At 39.7% G+C, this 25083-nt stretch overlaps 1 protein-coding gene across 1 annotated transcript in view; it reads left to right on the top strand.

Moving 5' to 3' along the window:
* ROCK2 (Rho associated coiled-coil containing protein kinase 2) overlaps positions 1–25083 on the top strand; it is a 117569-nt gene that overhangs the window by 89027 nt on the left and 3459 nt on the right. The window contains exons 24-33 of the mRNA XM_066237491.1: positions 63–156; positions 248–342; positions 1121–1300; positions 1875–2043; positions 4136–4206; positions 5123–5211; positions 6018–6096; positions 7517–7778; positions 7861–8074; positions 23867–23965. Of these exons, the coding sequence (XP_066093588.1) occupies positions 63–156; positions 248–342; positions 1121–1300; positions 1875–2043; positions 4136–4206; positions 5123–5211; positions 6018–6096; positions 7517–7778; positions 7861–8074; positions 23867–23957 (1344 nt within the window). The 3' untranslated portion in view covers positions 23958–23965. The remainder of the gene's footprint in view (positions 1–62; positions 157–247; positions 343–1120; positions 1301–1874; positions 2044–4135; positions 4207–5122; positions 5212–6017; positions 6097–7516; positions 7779–7860; positions 8075–23866; positions 23966–25083) is intronic.

The raw sequence follows: 25083 nt of genomic DNA, 5'->3' as shown, positions 1-25083 counted from the left end.
TTGAATTATTGCTTTATAACTTAAATTTGGGATATGATATTTATTTTACTTTATTTTCTTAGCTTGAAGAAACTAATAGAACACTAACTAGTGATGTTGCCAATCTTGCAAATGAGAAAGAAGAATTAAATAACAAATTGAAAGATGCCCAAGAACGTATGTATTGACAAAGAATGTTTATTTTAAATCTACTGAGCGGTTGCCAGTGGCTGGTACCGACATCATGGTTCCGTTTTTTGGGTTTCAGAACTCTCGAGGCTGAAGGAGGAGGAGACGAGTGCAGCGGCTGTTAAAGCACAGTTTGAGAAGCAGCTGCTAACAGAGAGAACACTCAAGACTCAGGTATGTGCAGTGATCTGGAAACGGGCTTTGAGGTTTTATTATAGTTTATGTCCTCTACAGTTTAGTTCTGGCACTACAGACTGGCAGTAGCAGTCGTTGACTGTATCAGTATTTATGAACAGTCACAATTATCTGATTATCACCAGGTTAGAAGAAGCTAGATTTGATTAATATTGTCCAGTTCAATATATTAAAGTTTTCTTAATTTTTCCACATGGAATCACATTACCTCCTAATTTTTTTATTGTAATCTGATCAGTTTTCCTGCTTTTTAAGAAACTAGAGGGAATGACCATTTTCTGACAACCTGATAAAGGGTCGGTCTGGAAAGGGACCAGTGGTTAACCGTCTCTCTGCCCCCTCTCGTGGTGTGGACACAGCACCAGTGCTTGTGGGTCCCAGATGGTCTGCTGTGTGCTGGGCCCTGTAGTTTATTAACGTGATGTCTCTGCAAAATTCTCTTCAGGATAAAAGAAGATGCACCTAGTAAAAGTTTTTCTTGGAACTACAAATGGTAGAAAGTGACGTCACATCAAACCTGTGAACATTTTAAATGACGGTTCTCAAAACACATACGTAAACAACTGATAAGCATATAGGCTGGGGAAAGATAGTGAGTAGTGAGAGGAGTTGTGTCCCTGAATGTGTAAGGAGTGTCCTTGTGGCCCTGTGCATAGGGAAGGGGATGAGTAGGGCTGTTTAACTTGCTGTTGGTGAGTTGCTAAGAAACCAACATAATGTATTTTGTTTGTTTATATGTTTGTGTTTCTGTTTTAAGGCTGTGAATAAGCTGGCTGAGATCATGAATCGGAAAGAGCCTGTCAAGCGTGGCAGCGACACAGACGTGAGGAGGAAGGAGAAGGAGAACCGGAAGCTGCACATGGAGCTGAAGTCGGAGCGTGAGAAGCTGACCCAGCAGATGATCAAGTATCAGAAGGAGCTGAATGAAATGCAGGCTGTAAGACACTTTCTTACTCTAGACTGAAAACTGCTTTTAAGAAGTAGAATTATTTGGGCCTTGGCCGGTTTGCTCAGTGGTAGAGCGTCAGCCTGGCGTGCAGGAGTCCCAGGTTCGATTCCCGGCCAGGGCACACAGGAGAAGCACCCATCTGCTTCTCCACCCCTCCCCCTCTCCTTCCTCTCTGTCTCTCTCTTCCCCTCCCGCAGCCAAGGCTCCATTGGAGCAAAGTTTGCCCGGGCGCTGAGGATGGCTCCGTGGCCTCTGCCTCAGGCGCTAGAATGGCTCTGGTTGTGGCAGAGCGACGCCCCAGATGGGCAGAGCATCACCCCCTGGTGGGCATGCTGGGTGGATCCCGGTCGGGCGCATGTGGGAGTCTGTCTGACTGCCTCCCCATTTCCAACTTCAGAAAAATACAAAAAAAAAAAAAAAGAAGTAGAATTATTTTCCTGTCTGTCTCTATTTTATTGGTTAAAGAACATTTCTATTACTTAATAATTATTGAACCTTATAAGAAGCAAAATTATGAGATGTATGGCATCCAGTTAACTTAATATGATTTAACTTTTCATAGCAAATAGCTGAAGAGAGCCAGATCCGCATCGAACTGCAGATGACACTGGACAGTAAGGACAGTGACATTGAGCAGTTGCGGTCACAGCTGCAGGCCTTACACATGGGCATGGACAGTTCCAGCATCGGCAGTGGACCTGGGGATGCAGAGGCAGACGATGGTTTTCCAGGTACAAACTTGTCTTCAGCTCTTGCATTTCTTTTTATTAAATGTCTTTTGTCTTAACTATAACCCTGTTGATTGTTTTAAGACCTGTGACTGACTTCATTCTTGAGGAAAAGTGTTTGCCATTTCTTTAAGGGAAAAACTTACTCCTTGGAGTGGGGATTCGAAGAACAGTTTAAACTTACTTTACTAAGTGATTTCTGACAAAATTTTTTGTTAAAAAAAGCAAAAGGAAATTTCATATACTTAGTTGTTGAAATTAGCTCATTATATGTATATTATAGATAACTCTTGTTTTAAGCTTTTATTACTTTCTCTTAACTCTTTTCTGCATTCTTACTTTTTTTTATGTTGGGTGTTTAGTTCATATCACTCAGTCCCACACTATGGAGTCCATGTCATTCACCTTCCAGCGTTCCTCTACCTCTCTCAATATTGCCACTAAGCCCTCCAGCTCTCACACGCTTCTTGACTCTGATTCTGACTCAGAAGAAGACTCTGGGCCTTACTTACCTAACTCATCGGGACCTGATGACACAGGTGGTAGCCTGAATGCCTTTCACTTTTGGCCTTTTTCTTACTGCTCTTAATTTCAGTCCTTGTGACAAACTTATAGCAGTAACTAATACTAACTCTAATGAGTTGTTCTGATCTCAGCTACAGAGAGACTGCTGCTGCATGAACAGAGTTTGTTTGTAGGGCATTTGCACATGGCATTGCTGTTCAATTGATGGCTTTGTTTGGCAGCTTACAGGAAGTGAGGCAGTACTTGGTGTCACCTGAAGACATTTGCTTTCACTGTCTGTGTCATCTGTTTTCAGCCATGAAGAAACTCTTTCTGAAGTCTGTATCAGGAGTGACAGTACAGGAAAAGCACATAGACCGTTTTAGAGGATGTGTTTGGGTTTTCACTGAGTGCTTATGCAGGCCATATTTTGCTAGACCTTAAAAGAGAGGATAAGACAATTTGACCTGATCCTTGATAAGTTATGATGCCAGATAGAAAATACATAAAATTATGTTTAACACAAAGTTTGTACAAGTATAAAAACATTTCATGTAAACGCCACAGGGAATTAGTGTATGAGCAGTTGAATGTAAGATAAAATTTATTCTCTTAATAATTGAATTCAAAGTAAAATAACTGTACTTACTTATATTGTCGCCACATTTCTCACATATATATTAGTATAGAATATAAACCATAAGTGATTATACTGAAGTTGTTTTAGAGCTTAGCAATAAAATGATTTCAGTCTTATGCATATTGTTAGAGGTCATCTCATTTGGTCCCTTAAAATGATGTAGGGTCATCTCTAGACAGTTGAGCATGTCGGCTGTTTTAATAACGGCATTTCTGTTAAAATAGTTTGGAAGGTTGTTGTAAGAGAGCATGGGGGTCTGCAGTCAGAGATTTGTCCCTGAGGGGCCTTTCTGTGGGGCGGTAAGGATTAAAGAAAGTTTATGGGAAGCGTCCAGCATCATTCAGACATGCGGTAGTCGCTAAACTAGTGCAAATTCTGAGGATTCAGTTTCCTTTACTGGAATTTTATTGCTTTTGATGTTTCGGAATTTAGAAATCTTTTGGTTATGTTGCTATTCATTAATCAAATTTGATCTGTAGTTCACACAATTTTTTTTCATTTTATTATATCCAGTCTAAAAGTTCATTTTCTCTGTGCATGTAATTACTTAAAATGTTTTCTTTTCGAAGAACAAATGCAGTATATCTTGGTCAGACCTCCTTTCAAAGGGAAAGTGGAGGGTCCTGATGTGCGTGTGCTAGTGAATAGAGCTGCCTCTCTCTTCTGCAACTTTCCTGCTGAACTTTACAAATGCATGAATTTAATTGGAGCATTTGACTTTATAAACTGTAGAATATATATTTCCAAAGTGATATCATCTGAATTTTGTTTTGCAGTGCATAAATTGCTTATCCTGACCCCACATTATATTATATCCTAGATAATGCAAAGTGGTACATTTTGAAGAGCATAATGACCTGTTTTGTGACTTTCATATTAAAATTTTACTAAATTCCTCATTTTCTTAGGAGAATTATTACATTTATCCTCATATCTTGTGTTTAATTATAGAATCAAGACTAGAGGGGTGGCTTTCAATGCCCGCAAGAAACAACACGAAGAAGTTTGGCTGGGTCAGGAAGGTAACTGGGGCCCTGTCTGTGGCTCTTCTGCTTCAGTTTTGGCTGGTTTAGCTACAGCCCTGCCACTTTTGTGTAAGATAATGTGTAACTGCAGTAATACACCTGGGACACGAGACATTCAACTTGTTTGCACTTTCTGGTTTGGAATGACATGATTTTATATATCTTCACAAAAATAAATGATCACTAATGTATCATTAATAATGAAACAGGGCTGGTGTTAGGAAAATGGAAGGCTGTGGACCTGGTGCTTTTGCTTTTTCGGTTAGAAAACAACTCTGGATATGACCGAAAGACCCATTGATTTATTTTTTCCTCTGTTACCATGATTTTTTATGTTATTGCATCCATTTTGAAGTGTTAGTTCATTCGGGCTGCTATAATAAACGCCGCAGGCTGGGCAGCTCTGAACAGCATTCTGGAGGCAGGAAATCCAGCGTGTGGCAGGGCCGGGTCCTGGGGAAGGCCCCTTTCCGGCTGGCTGCGGACTCCCGCTGTGCCCTCATGTGGTGGAAGGGGCTCGGAGTCTCCAGAACGCCTTCCATAGGACCATCAGTCCTGTTCACTTTCCAAAGACCCCTCCTCCTCCTGCCCTCCTGTTAGGTGTTTGGATTGAATGGACGAATTTGGGGGAAATGTTAACACTCAAACCATAGCAATAGATTACCTGTGCTATTGGTTCTCAGAGCTAAATCAGTCTAAAAAATACTTGAATTTGTTTTTAATTTGCTTTTTTAAATTATATATAAACAAAATGTTTTATTAAGGAAGACTTTTCTAAGGGTATATTAAGAACTTTTTAGTTATTTAGCTAAGGTATTTTATATGATTTTTATTGCTAATAGAGAATCATCAAAGAAGATAGAAGATCTAACATTAATCATTGTTTAATTCCTGTCCTTCCTCTTTTTAACAGTATGTGATTGTGAGCAGTAAGAAGATTCTTTTCTATGACAGTGAACAAGATAAAGAACAATCTAACCCTTACATGGTTCTGGACATAGAGTAAGTGGGGTTTTTTTTTTGTATTTTTCTGAAGTTGGAAACCGGGAGGCAGTCAGACAGACTCCCGCATGCACCCGACCGAAATCCACCCGGCATGCCCACCAGGGGTGAGCTCTGCCTCTCTGGGGCGTTGCTATGTTGCAACCAGAGCCATTCTAGCGCCTGAGGCAGAGGCCACAGAGCCATCCTCAGCGCCCAGGCCAACTTGCTCCAATGGAGCCTTGGCTATGGGAGGGGAAGAGAGAGACAGAGAGGAAGGAGATGGGGAGGGGTGGAGAAGCAGATGCTTCTCCTGTGTGCCCTGGCCAGGAATCAAACCCGGGACTCCTGCATGCCAGGCCAATGCCCTACCACTGAGCCAACTGGCCAGGGCCTAGAGTAAGTGTTTTTACTAGAATATTTAGGAACTTCAATTTGTAACATATAAGAGAGTAACATGACAGTTTTTGTCAAGTTAATGCAATGTAATCGTCATGTGCTGTATGTTTTTGCTCACATAATATAGCTCCCTCTGTACTACATTGTGTTATACTTGCTTCATACAGATGCCAGTCTGGGATATACAGTTAGCTAAACCATCTTTATTTATGGGTCTTCACTCTATTGTTTTCTGAAACTAATTAGAAAAATTTCTGACTTACTGAAAATTTCTCCAGATCTCAAGTATTGATATAATACAGCAAGATAGTCTCTGACCTTCTAACATGGGTCAAAGTAGTCAGCTTTACTTTCTGATGACTAGAGGATAACTAATGTAATTTGATCTTTTGGTAATATTTTATTCCTTTATTAAAAATCTCTTACAGCAAGTTGTTTCATGTCCGACCAGTCACCCAGACAGATGTGTACAGAGCAGACGCTAAAGAGATTCCAAGGATATTCCAGGTAAATACAGTTTTTATTGCATTGTTGTTGTTCTTTCTTTCATCTTTAGAGATTCTGGGAGTGACGTGATTTATCAGGTTTTTCTATTCCTGGGCCATCTCCAGATTACCTTTCACTATTAATCCCAGTTAAAAGTGGTTCATTCTTTTGTAACTGGTATGCCTGTTCTGTTTGGATGTATCTTTATTCCTCTCCCCTTTACATTTTAAAGTCTGTAATGTATGTTTCATGTTTCTGGCCTTTGCTATCCTTTTGTTCTAGGTTGCTTATGACATTTTTTAAAGCATAAACTTTTGTTTATTTCTGGTTTTATACTCAACTCTCCAGGAAGTTTAAGAAGTTGCTTGCGAATTTCAGTTTGCACTCAGTAGCCATTTACTTCTAGTTTAAGGGGAAGCCAAATTCTTCTCCTTACTGATTTTGTTTTAAAACTAGTCTAGCCCTGTCCAGTCGGCTTGGTGGTAGAGCGTCGGCCCGGTGTGTAGGAAGTCCTAGGTTTGATTCCCGGCCGTTGCACACAGGAGAAGGGCCCATCTGCTTCTCCACCCCACCCCCTCTCCTTTCATTCTATCTCTCTCTTCCCCTCCTGCAGCCAAGGCTCCAATGGAGCAAAGTTGGCCCAGGCACTGAGGATGGCTCCATGGCCTCAACCTCAGGCACTAGAATGGATCTGGCCACAGTGGAGCAGATGGGCAGAGCATCACCCCCTGGTGGGCATGCGGGTGGATCCCGGTTGGTCACATGTGGGAGTCTGTCTCTCTGCCTCCCCACTTCTCAGTTCAGAAAAATACAAAAATAAATAAGTAAATAAATAACACTAGTCTAGCTAACAGTTTATTGAGTTCCTTCTATGTAAAAGCCATTGTGTTTGGTGGACGATGGGATTATTTTCTGGTGCTCATCATGTTTATTTGGAGTATATTGTACATCCTTTTCTTTTTTCCTTTCTTCCTCAACTCTCCAAACACAGATCTTTTCAATTATAGCTGTGTTTGCAGTTGTCACAGTTGTCTCTTTTTGAGAATCATAAAGCATCAAGTCATATAATTGCCACATCTCTTCTGGTGATTATTTTGAACATTCCCTCCCAGAAAAACTTTCTAACACCCATCAAGTGCAAATTTACTTTTGCTAGCCGATTCTGATCAAACAGCTGAAACATTGTAAGATATCATGGAGAAAAAAGGAGACACCATTTGAACAGGATTGATTTCTTTTGAAATGAACCAAAGTGACTGTATAATGACTTTTCTCTTATAAACTCTTAATGAGACAGAACCTACTAATGTTTGAATGTCAGGTGCGTGTTCTTATTGAATAATTTGGGTTAATTTAATTTTATTTATACTATAGGAAGTGTTACTATATAAAAAATAATGTATGTTTAGCAATCACTCATTGTTCTATTTGGTACTTCTAGATTCTGTATGCCAATGAAGGAGAAAGTAAGAAGGAACAAGAGTTTCCAGTGGAGCTAGTGGGAGAAAAGTCAAACTATATTTGCCACAAGGGACACGAATTCATTCCTACTCTCTATCACTTCCCAACCAACTGTGAGGCTTGCATGAAGCCGCTGTGGCACATGTTCAAGCCTCCCCCTGCGTTAGAGTGCCGTCGCTGCCATATTAAATGTCACAAAGATCACATGGACAAAAAGGAAGAGATCATAGCTCCGTGCAAAGGTAAGGAGCAAAGGACTTGCTTCAGCAATATTATTTGTGTTCATATTATTTTAAATACATTTTTTTCAAACTTTTTTTATAGTGTATTATGATATTTCCACGGCGAAGAATCTGTTGATATTAGCCAATTCTACAGAAGAGCAGCAAAAGTGGGTGAGTCGGTTGGTGAAAAAGATACCTAAAAAGCCTCCGGCACCAGACCCCTTTGCACGGTCATCTCCTCGAACTTCCATGAAGATTCAGCAAAACCAGTCTATTAGACGGCCAAGTCGACAGCTTGCCCCAAATAAGCCAAGGTAATAACTAGAAATGTGCTCAAGAATAAAGTGCTTTTTAGAAATATTTTGCTATTCAGATTCAGACTATAAATGTTTCTAATTACAGTTTTCCTTGCATTGATATTTTAATGAACTATGGAATACCAAATGTTTGAAACTATTTAAACGTGCATTTCTGATTCATTGATTTAGGTGAATGTAGTATAAATTTATTTACCAAATCAACACACATATTAAATTCAACCAAAAATCTATAAAGGGCTTGTTTTTGTCATGTTTGCATACATGATTGTAACATGTTAGGATTGTGTAAACGCATTGACTAACTTAGGGATTTAGTAGACGGGATACACACACAGACCTCTGAGTGTCAGGTACACACATTGTGTTAATATTGCAGACTGCTTATACTTCTTTTATGTTAGAGGATTTGAGAGGCAGGATTGAAATCTTAATTCTTAATTCAAATTTCTACGTTTGTCTTTTATTTAAAGAGCAATATAGATCAGCTTTAAAAATGCAGATATTAACTAATGGGTAGAGTGGACATTCCTTGTAGTTGAGGTGGGCTTGGGAAGGTGGAGTAAGTTCAAAGAGGATCATTAATGCACAAAACAGTTTTTGGAACCATTTTCTTATGGCCACCTTATAGTAATGTAGTTCTTCATTCAGAATAGCTATTTCTTGTCTTACTAGATTCTGTGGCACTTATAAATATTGCTGTTTATTAAAATGAACATGAAGGTTTGATTAGCCAGCGGTTATATACTTATATCAGGGACCTAATTTCAGGTGTCCCTTTTGTTCCTTGACACAGGACCTGCAGGACATGAGTAATGGTGTGCACTGGCTGTATTGTCAGAAATCTTTTCATTCTAACCACAAACATCTTATAAATGAAATTTTTCTTGAAACTAATAGCTCAAGGAAGTAATTTAGAATGACAAAGGTAGAATTGGTGTTTCAGCAGTGAAAATGTAGAATTTCTGTGTTAAGTATGCTAAAAAATATTATAGAAGTAGTGATTGTATTATAGTAATTAAGCTGAAGAAACTTAAAACATTCAGAGATGCTGAAGGTCAGTCCGTGGGCCATGTGCCAAATGTCCAAGAATTATTACATTTCTAGTATGAATGTAATAGAACTAGTAACGCATACGAGCTGTTTTAGTACTTCACAATATGTAGTGCCTTACCGCTTCTGAAGCGTCTCCGTATCTGTTGTTCTGTCGTTTAACCCCGTGGATTCTCCTGTTTGATCTTGAAACTGCTCCTGAGGAGCGGGTTTGCTATTATCTCTGTTTTGGATTCAGACTCTAGAAGGGCAAATAATTCATTTAGTCTCAGGATTATAAGAACTCTAGTCTTTTTGATATATTTTATTCTTTTGTCCTGTGTGACAAGTTATGATTTATCACAAATGATAAAACATAGAATTAGTTTATGAAGCAATTTTCAGAGAAAGTGAGGTGTAGATTCAATTAGTAACCGTTTCAGGTTCACTGACTTCCCCTCTCCTCCCTTCCTCACCAGTTCAGCATCGTGGTCTATTTGAAAGCACATTTACTTTTGATTTTTGTTACTTTTTGTTTTGTTTTAGTTCTGGCCCTGCCCTTCGAATCATTCTTCATTGATTTTAAAATACATTTTACATAGCAACAGTAAGTAATAGGGATTATTTTCTCTCATAACTATGCATGTAGATAAAACTAATAGCAAAACTGACTATAAAATGTATAGGGTATTTTTGTGAAATTTTAAAATCTAATATACTCTGAAATTTTAAATGTAAAGATGGGCACATTTAAAATATGCTGTTTTATTTTGCCTCTGCAACAATATTTTCATTGTTTTTAATATCGATGCCTCCATTGCTTCATTAACTCATAAACTTATTTCTGTGTCTCTCACATGAGTCCTGTACAGTTTGCACTCCGGATGTCCCATTTTAAGAGTAGCATACATTGGAGGGTATACAGAAGAGAGTAATTAAGGTAGGAGTGGGTCATTTGGAAGTGTTACACATGTAGCAAGTGAAGAAATTAAGAATATTTAGTCTTCTGAAGAAATTATCTGAAAGGATGGGACATTATAAGTGCAATGAAGATTTAAAGGAGGGGTCCCCAAACTACGGCCCACGGGCTGCATGCGGCCCCCTGAGGCCATTTATCCACCCCCACCGCACTTCCGGAAGGGGCACCTCTTTCATTGGTGGTCAGTGAGTACTGTATGTGGCGGCCCCCCAAAGTGCGGCGTCGCTCACGTACAGTACTACTTCCGGTGACGCAGGACGCACGCGTCACGGCTCTGGAAGCACGTCATACCACTTGTTAGGGCTAGCGGTGACAAATATGGAACCGGACATTGACCATCTCATTAGCCAAAAGCAGGCCCATAGTTCCCATTGAAATACTGGTCAGTTTGTTGATTTAAATTTACTTGTTCTTTATTTTAAATATTGTATTTGTTCTCATTTTGTTTTTTTAGTTTAAAATAAGATATGTGCTGTGTGCATAGGGATTTGTTCATAGTTTTTTTTTATAGTCCGGTCCTCCAACGGTCTGAGGGACAGTGAACTGGCCCCCTGTGTAAAAAGTTTGGGGACCCCTGATTTAAAAGTATAAAGTACGTCCGATAGAAGATGCATTAGAACAAGAACCAGGCAGAGAGGCACAATTACAACCCAGCAAGGCCAAACTACAGGTAGTCGGAAGTTCCCTGGGAAGAACTGGCTTGCTCTGGATGAGTGAGTGGCCCGTCCCCATGGGTTTTACTGACTGAGGTGACCACATGGCAGCACTGAGAGGGCAGAACTCCTCAGTGTCATGCGTGAGCAGTCTGGCATCGAGCAGCGTGGTTCCAGTGGGGAGTCAGATAGTGAACAGGTGGCCTTTAGTAGTCTGCTGATTTACAACACACTCCTAGAGAAAGGTGGGTAGAGCCGATCAAAGTCATCCAGGAAAACTTGGGAACAGAATTTTTGCTGTATATCAGCAGTAATTTAATGTTTAGCTCTTTTTTCTTCTTACTATTTTTTTATTAAAGTGAGAGGTGGGGAGGCAGAGAGACAGACTCCTGCATGCGCCCCAACTGGGATCCACCGGTAGGCCTGCTACAGGGCAATGCTCTGCCCATCTGGGGACACTGCTTTATTACTTGGCAACTGAGCTATTTCAGCACCTGAGGTGAGGCCCTGGAGCCATCCTCAGCACCCAGGGTCAACTTGCTCAAACTGTTAGAGCCATGGCTGAGGGAGGAGAAAGGGGAGAGGGAGAGGGAAGGGTGGAGAAGCAGATGGTCGCTTCTCCTGTGTGCCTTGACTGGGAATCGAACCCAGGACTTGTACATGCTGGACCGATGCTCTACCGCTGAGCCAAGTGGCCAGGGCAATATCTAGCTTTTTTTTTTTTTTTTCTTTTTCCTTTTAAGAGCCAATTTTTAAAAAAATTTAATTTAATTTAATTTTTTTAATGGGGCGACATCAATAAATCAGGATACATATATTCAAAGATAACAAGTCCAGGTTATCTTGTTGTTCAATTATGTTGCATACCCATCACCCAAAGTCAGATTGTCCTCTGTCACCTTCTATCTAGTTTTCTTTGTGCCCCTCCCCCTCCCCCTTTCTCTCTCCATCTCCCCCCTCCCCCCGTAACCACCACACTCTTATCAATGTCTCTTAGTCTCACTTTTATGTCCCACCTACGTATGGAATAATGCAGTTCCTGTGTTTTTCTGATTTACTTATTTCACTTCGTATAGTGTTATCAAGATCCCACCATTTTGCTGTAAATGATCCGATGTCATCATCTTTTTTTTTTTTTTAAGTGAATTGTGAGTCTTTTTTTTAAAATTTTATTATTCATTTTAGAGAGGGGAGAGAGAGAGACAGAGAGAGAGAGAGAGAGGAGAGAGAGACAGGGGGGAGGAGCTGGAAGCATCAACTCCCATATGTGCCTTGACCAGGTAAGCCCAGGGTTTTGAACTGGTGACCTCAGCATTTCCAGGTCAACGCTTTATCCACTGTGCCACCACAGGTCAGGCCGATGTCATCATTTCTTATGGCTGAGTAGTATTCCATAGTGTATATGTGCCACATCTTCTTTATCCAGTCATCTATTGACAGGCTTTTTGGTTGTTTCCATGTCCTGGCCACTGTGAACAATGCTGCAATGGACATGGGGCTGCATGTGTCTTGAAGTATCAATGTTTCTGAGTTTTGGGTTATATACCCAGTAGAGGGATTGCTGGGTCATAAGGTAGTTCTATTTTCAGTTTTTTGAGGAACCACCATACTTTCTTCCATAATGGTTGTACTACCTTACATTCCCACCAACAGTGTATGAGGGTTCCTTTTTCTCCACAGCCTCTCCAACATTTGCTATTACCTGTCTTGTTCATAATAGCTAATCTAACAGGTGTGAGGTGGTATCTCATTGCAGTTTTGATTTGCATTTCTCTAATAACTAGTGAAGCTGAGCATCTTTTCATATATCTGTTGGCCATTTGTATTTCTTCCTGGGAGAAGTGTCTGTTCATGTCCTCTTCCCATTTTTTTATTGGATTGTTTGTTTGTTGTTGAGTTTTATGAGTTCTTTGTATATTTTGGATATTAGGCCCTTATCTGAGCTGTTGTTTGAAAATATCATTTCCCATTTAGTTGGCTGTCTGTTTATTTTGTTATCAGTTTCTCTTGCTGAGCAAAAACTTCTTAGTCTGATGTAGTCCCATTCATTAATTTTTGCCTTCACTTCTCTTGCATTTGGAATCAAATTCATAAAATGCTCTTTAAAACCCAGGTCCATGAGTTGAGTACCTATGTCTTCTTCTATGTACTTTATTGTTTCAGGTCTTATGTTTAGATCTTTGATCCATTTTGAGTTAATTTTAGTACAGGGGGACAAACTGTAGTCCAGTTTCATTCTTTTGCATGTGGCTTTCCAGTTTTCCCAGCACCATTTACTGAAGAGGCTTTCTTTTCTCCATTGTGTGTTGTTGGCCCCTTTATCAAAAATTATTTGACCATATATATGTGGTTTTATTTCAGAGTTTTCTATTCTGTTCCATTGGTCTGAGTGTCTATTTTTCTGCCAATACCATGCTGTTTTGATTTGTTGTGGCCCTATAATATAGTTTGAAGTCAGGTATTGTAATGCCCCCAGCTTCATTCTTTTTCTTTAGGATTGCTTTGGCTATTTGGGGTTTTTTATAGTTCCATATAAATCTGATGATTTTTTGCTCCATTTCTTTAAAAAATGTCATTGGAATTTTGATGGGAATTGCATTAAATTTGTATTTTGCTTTGGGCAATATGGCCATCTTGATTATATTTATTCTTCCTAACCAAGAATAAGGAATATTCTTCCATCTCATTATATCTTTTTTTATTTTCCTTAACAATGGTTTATAGTTTTCATTATATAAGTCATTTACATCCTTTGTTATGTTTATTCCTAGGTATTTTATTTTTTTTGTTGCAATCCTGAAGGGGATTATTCTTTTGAATTAGTTCTCAAATGTTTTATTGTTGGCATATAGAAAGGCTATTGACTTCTGTATGTTAATTTTGTATCCGCAACCTTACTGTATTGGCTTATTGTTTCTAGTAGTCTTTTTGTGGATTCTTTGGGGTTTTCTATGTGTAGGATCTTATCATCTGCAAAAAGTGATACCTTTACTTCTTCTTTTCCGATATGGATGCCTTTTATTTCTTTGTCTTGTCTGATTGCTCTGGCTAGAACCTCTAGTACCACATTAAATAAGAGTGGAGAGAGTGGACAACCCTGTCTTGTTCCTGATTTAAGGGGGAAAGCCTTCAGTTTAGTGCCATTTAATATGATGTTAGCTGATGGTTTATCATATATGGTCTTTATCATGTTGAGATATTTTCCTTCTATACCCATTTTGTTGAGAGTCTTAAACATAAAATTGTGTTGTATTTTATCAAAAGCCTTTTCTGCATCTATTGATAAGATCATGTGGGTTTTGTTCTTTGTTTTGTTGATATGGTGTATTACGTTAACCATTTTACATATGTTGCACCATCCTTGAGATTCTGGGATGAATCCCACTTGATCATGATGTATTATTTTTTTAATATGTTGTTGTATTTGATTTGCTAGTATTTTGTTTAGTATTTTAGCATCTGTATTCATTAGAGATATTGGTCTGTAGTTTTCTTTTTTTGTGCCATCCTTGCCTGGTTTTGGTATGAGGGTTATGTTGGCCTCATAAAATGTGTTTGGAAGTATTGCTTCTTCTTCAATTTTTTGGAAGACTTTGAGTAGAATAGGAACCAGGTCTTCTTTGAATGTTTGATAAAATTCGCTGGTATAGCCGTCAGGGCCTGGACTTTTATTTTTGGGGAGGTTTTTAATGGTTTTTTCTATTTCTTCTCTACTAATAGGTCTGTATAGGCTTTTTGCTTCTTTTTTTTAATTTTTATTCATTATAGAGAGGAGAGAGAGAGAAGGGGGGAGGAGCAGGAAGCATCAACTCCCATATGTGCCTTGACTAGGCAAGCCCAGGGTTTTGAACCGGCAACCTCAGCATTTCCACAGTGGACGCTTTATCCACTGTGCCACCACAGGTCAGGCTTTTGCTTCTTCTTGACTCAGACTAGGAAGGTTGTATTTTTCTAGGAATTTATCCATTTCTTCTAGGTTGTTGAATTTGGTGGCATAAAGTTTTTCATAGTATTCTACAATAATTCTTTGTATATCTACAGTGTCCGTGGTGATTTCTCCTCTTTCATTTTGAATTTTGTTTATATGAGTTCTTTCTCTTTTTTCCTTGGTAAGTCTTGCCAAGGGTTTGTCAATTTTGTTGATCTTTTCAAAGAACCAGCTCCTTGTTCTATTAATTTTTTCTATAGTATTTCTGTTCTCTATTTCATTTATTTCTGCTCTGATTTTTATTATCTCCTTTCTTTGGCTGGTTTTGGGTTGTCTTTGTTCTTCTTTTTCTAGTTCCTTAAGGTGTGAAGTTAAGTGGTTCACTTGGGCTCTCTGTTATTTGTTCATATATGCTTGAAGTGATATGAACTTTCCTCTTATCACTGCTTTTGCTGCATCCCAGAGATTCTATTTTCATTTGTCTGTATATATCTTTTGATCTCTGCACTTATTTCTTCTTTGACCCATTCATTTTTAAAAAGAATGTTGTTTAGTTTCCACATTTTTGTGGGAATTTTTTCCTTTTTTTTGCAGTTGAATTCTAGTTTCAAGGCTTTATGATCAGAAAATATGCTTGGTACAACTTCGATTTTTCTGAACTTGCTGATGTTGTTTTTGTGGCCCAACATATGGTCAATTCTTGAGAATGATCCACGTACACTGGAGAAAAATGTATACTCGGTCACTTTGGGATGAAATGTCCTGTAGATGTCTATCATATCCAGGTGCTCTAGTGTTTTGTTTAAGGCCACTATATCTTTGTTGATTCTCTGTTTGGATGACTGATCTAGAGCCGTCAACGGTGTATTGAGGTCTCCAAGTATGATTGTATTTTTGTCAGTTTTTGTTTTAAGGTCAATAAGTAGCTGTCTTATATATTTTGGTGCTCCTTGGTTTGGTGCATATATATTAAGAATTGTTATGTCTTCTTGATTCAGTGTCCCCTTAGCCATTATGAAATGGCCATTTTTGTCTCTGAGTACTTTTGTTGTCTTGTAGTCAGCATTATCAGATATGAGTATTGCTACGCCTGCTTTTTTTTGGATGTTATTTGCTTGGAGTATTGTTTTCCAGCCTTTCACTTTGAATTTGTTTTCATCCTTGTTACTTAGATGAGTTTCTTGTAGGAAGCATACAGTTGGATTTTGTTTTTTAATCCATTCTGCTACTCTGTGCCTTTTTATTGGTGAGTTTAATCCGTTTACATTTAGTGTAATTATTGACACTTGTGAGTTCCCTATTGCCATTTTATAGATTGCTTTCTGTTAGTTTTGTGTCTTGTTTGATCCTTCTCTTTCATTTGGTTCATTTCGTTTTTATTTGGTTGTATTCCATACATCTTTCCTCTGTTGCTATCTTTTTTAAATCATGTGCTTTTGTGGTGGTTTTTTCAATGGTGGTTACCTTTAAGTAATGAAAAGCGTTCCTACCCTTTTCATTGTAGTGCACTATTTTGTGAGTACTTTTGCACTCCATCGTCCTTTGCTACTGTTAATCTCCATTCTCTCTCCCCCCCCCCCCTTTCTTTTTGTTGTTGTCACAGTTTAAATTTGGTTTTATTGTGTTCTTTTTGGAGCTTTTACTTGTGGCTTTGTTTTTTTTTGTTGTTCTTTGTATCTGATTGGAGAACCCCCTTTAGTAATTCCTGGAGTGGGGTTTTCTGATGATAAATTCCCTCATCTTTTCTGTATCTGTGAATGTTTTTATTTCTCCTTCATATTTGAAGGATAGCTTTGATGGGTATAGTATTCGTGGCTGAAAGTTCCTCTCTTTCAGGACTTTAAATATTGGGGTCCACTCTCTTCTAGCTTGTAGAGTCTCTGTTGAGAAATCTGATGATAATCTAATGGGCCTTCCTTTATATGTTGTATTCTTCTTTTCCCTGGCTGCCTTGAGAATTTTTTTTTTGCTCTTGGTTTGTGCCAGTTTCATTATAATGTTCCTTTGAGTAGGTTTGTTGGGGTTAAGAAAACTCGTAGTTCTGTTTGCCTCTTGAATTTGAGGCTTTAGTTCTTTCCACAGGCTTGGGAAGTTCTCATCTATTATTTGTTTGAGTATGTTCTCCATTCCATTTTCTCTCTCGTCTCCCTCTGATGTACCTGTTATTCTTATGTTATTCTTTTTGATGGAGTCAGATAATTCCTGTAGGGCTATCTCATTTTTTTAAATTTTTGAGTCTTTTTCTTCTTCTCTCTGTTGTGCCTCAAGTTGCTTGTCTTCTATTTCACTAATCCTACCTTCTATCTGGCCTGTTCTATTAGCTAAGCTTGTTACCTCGTTTTTCAGCTCGTGAATTGAGTTTTTCATCTCTGTTTGATTTGTTTTTATAGTTTCAATTTCCTTGGAAATATATTCTTTGTGTTCATTGAGTTGTTTTCTGAGCTCCCTAAATTGCCTTTCTGTGTTTTCTTGTATATCTCTGAGTATTTTTAGGATTTCTATTTTAAATTCTCTGTCGTTTAACTCCAAGGTTTCCAATATGTTAATTTTTTTCTCCATAGATTTTTCCTCATCTGTCCTTTACCTCTCTTTCTTTTGTATCCATGATATTCGATTTTCTCTGCCTTAATGGCATCTGAGGGTGGTTTTGTTGATAGTATTAATAAGATTTAATAAAGAATAAAAAGTTAAAAAAATAAAAATAAAAAATCGAAGAGTTGTTTTTTAAAAAAAATTAATAAAGAAAAATAAAAATTTTTAAAAAAGGAAATTATTCCCCTCCCCCTTCTTTTTTCCTCTCCTCTCCTCTCCCCTCTTTTTTGAGAAAATCTTGTGGTGAACTGTGAATTATATTGTACTAAATAGAATAAACAATGACTGTAATGGAGGGCCTGAATTGGGGAGAAGTTATAAAGGGGCAAAAAAAAAACAAAAAAAACAAAAAAAGAGGGGTATGGACCCACAAAAAGAAAATAAGGAACAAATTTGGCTCAAGAATAAAATTATTTGCTTTTAGGTGTTGGTTGACTAAGAGGTATGATGAGAGGAATAAGAGGGAAACAGGAATATGGGGGGACAAATTAAAAAGTTACTATTGTATTTAGTGGAACAAGAACTAGATAAAATGGAGAGCCAGGGATGGGAGCACTGCTAGTAAGTTAAAAAGGTGAAGTAAAAAACCCCCAAAATGCCACAAACATAAGTTTGAGTCCCAGATAAGATAATTTGTTTGTTATTGAGATTTGAATGAGAGGAGATGTAAAGGAGAAAGGAAGAAACTAATATAGAGGGAGAAAAGAAAGAGAGAGAGAGAGAAAAAAGAGGGAACCACTAAAAGAAGAAAAAAGAGGAGAGAGAGAGTTAAAGGGATTTGGAGTGCAACCCTCATAGAGAGAAAGGAAGAGGAAAGAAAAGATAATGGGAGATGTAACGCTTTTGGGTTGCGTAGTTCAAGGAGAGGAGAGAGTAAGATCGGCAGAGAGTTAAACGACCAAATTGGAGGAGGAAAAAAAAAATCAAGAATGAAGATAAGAGAAACAAACGAACAAATACAATAAAATGGGATAGGTTATAAAGTCTGCGGATTATTCTTGATTTTGAGAGGTTATCTTCTTGCTTTTTCTTTTCTTTCCCTCTTCCTGGTCGGTGACTCTGTACCCCGGGTTCTGCCCCTTTGGCACGCTCGGGTAGAGGTTTGCAGTTGATAAGTCTCTATGGCGATGTCATGTATTGTGCTTTAGTCTTGTTGGCAGTCGAGGGTCATTAGCATTTATAGACTCTGACAGTGAGAGAGTCCGTGTTCCTTGAGCCTCTCTCCTAGTCTTTCCTTCCTCAATTAGTAGCCTGATAATCCAGCTATGGGGTTACTGCTGCCTGTGCCTGGATAGTAAGAGGCTCAAAGAGCTGGCAACTCCCCACTCTATTCCCACTCAGCACAGGGCTCTGGGTAAGGCTCAGTCAGTCAGAGCTGCTAGCATAATCAGGCGGGGCTTCCGCCCACTCAAAGACCTCTGGCTCTGCCACTCTGTCCAGTAACATGGGTGGGCACCCACTCCTAGGGTGCTTGGAGGAAACTCTCGCTCACTATCTGTGCGCAGACCAGGATATCAGGCTGGCATCTCACACTCTGAGTGAAACCCCTGCCCGCACGGAAAAGTTCCAGCGTTGGAATTGGCTCTCGCTCCGTCCCCGTGCGCGGCTTTTTCAGGGTGCTGGGGCGGTCCGGAGATTCCACATACAAAGGCTCCTGACTCTGCCCCTCCGTGGGATAACACGAGCGCCCACTGCGGAGGCACTCAGAGGAATCTCTCTCCCACTGTGTGCGCGCGCCGACCTGGAGATCGGGAAAATGGCTGCCCTACTTGTCTTTCTTTGTCTGGGTTTGGCGCGAGTGTTAGCTTCTATTGACTGGGTTGCCACAGGCACCGTTTTCCTCGGCTTGGATCTCCGTGCCACAATCTGGTTCGGCCGTTTGTGCCGCGGCCTGGATCTATTCACCCCCTTTGCCCGCCTTAGTTTCTATATTCTCAGTTCCCAGTGAAAGCAGCCCTGTTTAGGTTAGTGAGGAAAGCGGAGCATTTATTACTCCCTATTTCCTTCAGGGTTTGATTATATATTTAGCCAATTTTTCGCTCGACCATACCTTCGGGTGTATTGCGAAACATCTGGAGGCTCCAAGGATAGGTTTTTCTGTTTCTGGTTGAAGATCTTGTTGAGTTTTGGGGGAGATTTATCGGTATCGCTTTCTACTGCGCCATTACCCTGACGTCATCTCTATCTAGCTCTTTATTTGTGTTTATTCAATACTAGTCTTAGCACTAGTCTGTCTAGCATTAGTTTAACTAATTCACTTGGTTCCTTTTTTTTAAAACAAAGGTTTGGCTTTGTACACATATGCACACTTGATATCTACCCATAAATATACCTAATCTTTTTTTTTTTTTCTGTACTTTTCTGAAGCCGGAAACGGGGAGAGACAGTCAGACAGACTCCCGCATGCGTCCGACCGGGATCCACCCGGCACGCCCACCAGGGGGCGACACTCTGCCCCTCCGGTGCGTCGCTCTGTTGCGACCAGAGCCACTCTAGCGCCTGGGGCAAAGGCCGAGGAGCCATCCCCAGCGCCCGGGCCATCTTTGCTCCAGTGGAGCCTCAGCTGCGGGAGGGGAAGAGAGAGACAGAGAGGAAGGGAGAGGGGGAGGGGTGGAGAAGCAGATGGGCGCTTCTCCTGTGTGCCCTGGCCAGGAATCGAACCTGGGACTTCTGCACGCCAGGCCGACGCTCTACCACTGAGCCAACCAGCCAGGGCCCTAATCTTTTTTTTAAACTTTCCCTCAGTGTCTGTTTTGTTAGCAACTGCACCATTACATTTTTCCCTTTGGCTTGTGGCTTTCCTGGTTCTGAGTCTCCTGTTACCTTTCTTTGCAACACTGCCCTTTTTCTGTGGTGAACTGTTTTAAGTAATGTTTAAATAAGTGTTAGCTACTATTATTATCATTAACATTTTTGAGGGCATATTATACATGTCAGGTACTCTTTTTTAACTGTCCTAATTTATCCTCAAGACTGCCCGGTGATTCAGCTCCTCATTCCCCCATATGACGGGTGGGGAGACTGGGGCACAGAAGCCCCATGTGTGCCTAGGTTCGCCCCCAGGCAGTGGAGAGCTGTGAGCTCAGACCCACATCTGGTTCCAACTCCCACGGGCTCACCAATCACGTCAGCTCCACTGCCTTGGTCACGCGAGGAGAAATGAAGGTCAAACTTATAACACACATAGAAATACTATTCCAGAGAAGTGTCTTCTTAGTAATTTTGAAGTAAAATACCATTTTGGAAAATTAGGAAATGTGTGAATAAAATGCTGACTTTTGATGAAGACAGTTTGGAACGATACTAATTTATCCCAATGCCAGATACAAAATACTGTTCTCTGCTGAGGGCCACTTCTCCTTCATTATTTTTATTTTAAAGATCTTTCTTTAAATGTAATATTTAAGCCATGCAAAAAAGTATAAAGCAAAAGTGCAAAAAATTCTCATTTACCCAATTTAAGAAGGCATTGCCAACACAGTTTAAACTAGGAGTGGAGAGAGCTGTTAGGTCACCATTATGTTATTGTTCTTTTTTTATGTCTAAATATCATAAAATTAACAGAATAATTATTTGGGAAAAACTAATGAGGGTGTATACAAGTTGAAGTGTCAGAAAAATCCATAAATTAAAAGAAAGTATGTATCTGATCATCGATTGGAGAGGAACTTCCAAAGAATAAAAAACAAAGAAAAGAAATAAAGTCAAAGATGGGCTAACTGAAAATTAAAGCCTTGAAAACTTTAAAAACACTACATATTTGCAATACAGTATCTTTGTATGTTGAGTTCTCAAAGAAAGTATAGTATTAAAAGAGGTTGCCATTTCCCAGTATAAAAATTAGAAACATGCAAGGATTGCCATAAATATGAAAAAGCGACCAACCTATTAAGAAATTAAAGTTAAAATTATGTTAAAATCATTTTCACTTGCCAAACTGGTACAAGTTAAGAAACTTAGTATTGGCAAGCTGAAAAGAAATGGGCACTCTCGTGTCCTGCTAGAACTCAACGTTAAATGTGCCTTTTCAGAAGCTATCTTTGCAGTAAGTTTCATGGACCTGAAGTGGTTGATTAATTAAATGGAAGAGAGAGACAGTTGAACAGATACTGTTTAAAATGTTGTTTCTAGTAGATTCATGAATGAGTGTTATGGGGGGGTAAAGGAAAAGTGTGGAGAATTCTGCCTGAAGGCATCAAGATGTGTCAGAAAATCTGGAGTGTGAGGAATCTTCTGGGAAGAGACTTCCAGGCAGGTGTGAGGTGTAGGACTGGCTGTGGAATTACTGGTGTGTGTGTGTCCTGCTGGATTCGGCTGGGGAGAGGGTACTGAATGGAGTGGTTAATGGTGATGCCGGAGAGAGAGTCCTGAGCCAGATGAGAGGGACTGTGTACATTGTGCTGTAGTTTTTATTTTGTTCTTCAAATGGAAGTCTTTCAACAAGAGACTGGTGTGTTTGGACTCGACGAGACCCTGCTCTAAGGAGCTGTGGTGGAAGAAGCTGAGTGGAAGGTTTAAGTTGAACCTGATGGGTGGTGGTGCAGTAGGAGAGCGTCCACGGGAACGCAGAGGTCGCCAGGCCATGACCTGGGGCCTGCCCAGTCAGGGCACACACGACAGGCAAGCGATAAACAACTACAGTGCAGCAACTGTGAGGTGATGCTTCTCGCTCCCCACCCTGTCCTCCCCTGTAAAAGCAATAAGAAAATCTTTAAAAGTGACAAGAATTAAGCGTTGGCCTAGCGTGCAGAGGACCCTGGTTCGATTCCTGGCCAGGGCACATAGGAGAAGCGCCCATTTGCTTCTCCTCCCCCCCCCCCCCCCCCCCCCCCGCTGCGCTTTCCTCTCTGTCTCTCTCTTCCCCTCCCGCAGCCAAGGCTCCATTGGAGCAAAGATGGCCCGGGCGCTGGGGATGGCTCTGTGGCCTCTGCCTCAGGCGCTAGAGTGGCTCTGGTCGCAATATGGCGACGCCCAGGATGGGCAGAGCATCGCCCCCTGGTGGGCGTGCCGGGTGGATCCCGGTCGGGCGCATGCGGGAGTCTGTCTGACTGTCTCTCCCCATTTCCAGCTTCAGAAAAATGGAAAAAAAAAATAAAAAAAGTGACAAGAATTAGATGAGTGGGAAGGGATGAGGGTGGGGTTTCAGGGACGCCTTGTCCTGTGCCGCCTAGTGTCAGACTTTTCAGTTTGGAAGGTACACAAAGGATGCTAAAATTGGGGCTTGGATACCCAGGAAGGCCTACTGAATTCAACCTCCTGAGCAAGAGAGTCAAAACCATAGCTGAAAGTTACTTTATATGCAAGCCCAGAAAAATGAGTATATGCTATGTTGTCATACATGTTAAGTGAATATATAATTATATCTGAGTTTATATCTTTTCTCAAATATTCTGCATTCAGCATGTTTTGAAATAGAGTAATTTGAGTTGGTTTGTTTCCTTTTGGATTAGGGTAATCATCCATCAACCTACTTGGCCAATGTTTCTCAGAGTCAACTCACTGCATCAGAATTTATCTCAGGGTTTTTATTTAAAATGCAAATATTTGACTTTTCTTCAGTTTCATTATGTCAGAATCTCTTGGATGTGCCCTGGGAATATGCATTATAACTATTCAGTAGCACTGGGAAAATTGTGTATACTAAAATTTTAGGGACCAGAGAGTGATCACAGATGAGACTCTAAGGACCAGATGAGTTTCTTGGCACACGCTAATTCATGAACACATGTATAAGCCATGAAAAAGTTCTATTTTTTTAAAATAGAGATGTTCGCCATATTAAATTATTGGATTGGACTGAAAGGCCTGATATACTTCTGCTGTAAGTCCATTTTATTTAGCCAAGATAACTTGCTAACGATGTTTATATACCTGTGACTTTTCCCTCACATGTATAGTTTTTCATGGAGTATATAACTGTGGGTGACTCTTTGAGCAAGTCGGGTCCTCCTGGAATGGAGAAAGCCATGTTTTTTGGGTTTTTCAAAGGTCTTATTTATTTTTAGAGAGAGAGAGAAAGGTGTGGAAGTGGGAAGCACCAACTCATAGTTGTTGCTTCTTGTATGTGCCTTGACCCGGGAAAGCCTGGGATTTCGAACCGGTGACCTCAGCATTCCAGGTGGACACTTTAACCACTGCGCCACCACAGGGCAGGCAAAAGCTATGTTCTTAATACTACTTCCCTTTTATACTAGAGTTTATATCACTATTCTATAAAAATGTGAGCTAACAATCTGGGCACTTTTGTGAAGGGAATGTTGAAAATGTCAAGCTTTCATAGTTCTCCAAACTCTGGACATTAGGGCGGTTATATCTTCATCTGGGACTGATGGAGAGAACATTGCGTCTTATCCCCAGATGTTATCTTTGTCTCCAGTTGTCTGGTATTCTGGGACACACACCTGGCCAACATGATTATATGCATTTGTATATAAAGAGGAAGATTTCATTGTGTGTTTCCATCTTAATTTAATCATGTTATTTATCGATGGAGGGAAGGTTACCATGTTCACAGCACATTCAAAGTATGATTTCTAGATTGTACCATATTAAACTGCTGTTTCTAAAGAGTGTTAGAGTATAAATTTGCCAACCTCCCATTGCAGATTGCTTGATTTGGCATTTAAAGACTGGGATTGGTCATTTGATGATGTTGATGGTGGTGATGATGATGATGACGATGTTTTTGATTTCTGAAGAAATGGGTAAATCAAAAAGTGAAAAATGAGTTATTTTAGTACTTCCCAATTAGTGCATGTGGTTTGCACTTGAATTTTAATTATTTTTGACTCGTTTTAAATTTTACTGAGTTTTTAATAGTATATATTTAAAAAGTAGTTTTCAGAAAAGTTTCTAACTGAAATTTTTATGTTCGGTATAAAGTGAAATGCTATGTTCAGATTCTGGCTACATATTTTTCAATACAGTTGTAATTACCTAGTTTTTTATCTTTGGAATGAATCATGTAGAAATAACAAAAGGAACTAATTACAATACTTTCTGTTCATTCCAAAGAATCCATATCAGAGAAGTAAAATTGACAATGCTTTCAAGTTCCTACAACTGTATTAGTTTGTGAACATAGCATGGAGTTCCTTTCTTCCTCCACCCTTTTCTCCTTCCCTCTTTGCCCCCTCTTTCCTTCTTTCTAACTTGCAAGAATTGAATTGAAACTGTTAAAACTTTGAAAGTCTTGTAAGTGCTGTGCAGTAGTTGTTTCTGACCTGGTTTTCTTGGTGATGCTGTAAAGTATTTGCTCTTTTGAAACTGACTGTTTCTCTTGCTGAACATTGCCAGTGATATGCTGTGAGAGTTCTTTGCTTTGAGAAGATGTAAAATAGTTTGGTTAATAGTGGCCGAAGTAGATTTGAATGAAAACCAAACCTCACAAGTTAAACCTTTTGCATGGAATAGGTTTAACCTAAGTAAACTCGTTGCAGAACATACTTAAATTGTGTAATTTGGGGGATCTGTTTATAACCAGGGAATACCAGCATATTTTTACATATATTTACTGCAATAATGTACATGTTCCAAGTTCATAGATTTTAAGGGTGTCACATAGTCAAGTAGAACCTGGTCCACAGGCCCACTGTTCTTTCAGCTCATGAGGCAGCTGGCAGGCAGACCCCGGGTCAGACTGTGTTTACCTGAGCTACTCAGGGATACATGGTCTCACCCCTATCGTCAGTTCACTGTGTTAAAACTGCGTGTTATGTTTGTAGCCGATATAGGAAAATACAGGAAAGAATATAATTGCATGTGCCGAAAAATAAAAAAAGTAACACAGTAAATACGTTTTATGCATGATTTAGGTGTTAAA

Source organism: Saccopteryx bilineata, chromosome 6, assembly GCF_036850765.1.
Source record: "Saccopteryx bilineata isolate mSacBil1 chromosome 6, mSacBil1_pri_phased_curated, whole genome shotgun sequence".
Lineage (NCBI taxonomy): Eukaryota > Metazoa > Chordata > Mammalia > Chiroptera > Emballonuridae > Saccopteryx > Saccopteryx bilineata.
Note: the sequence above shows the minus strand (reverse complement) of the source record. Positions and strands in the feature narration are given on the sequence as shown.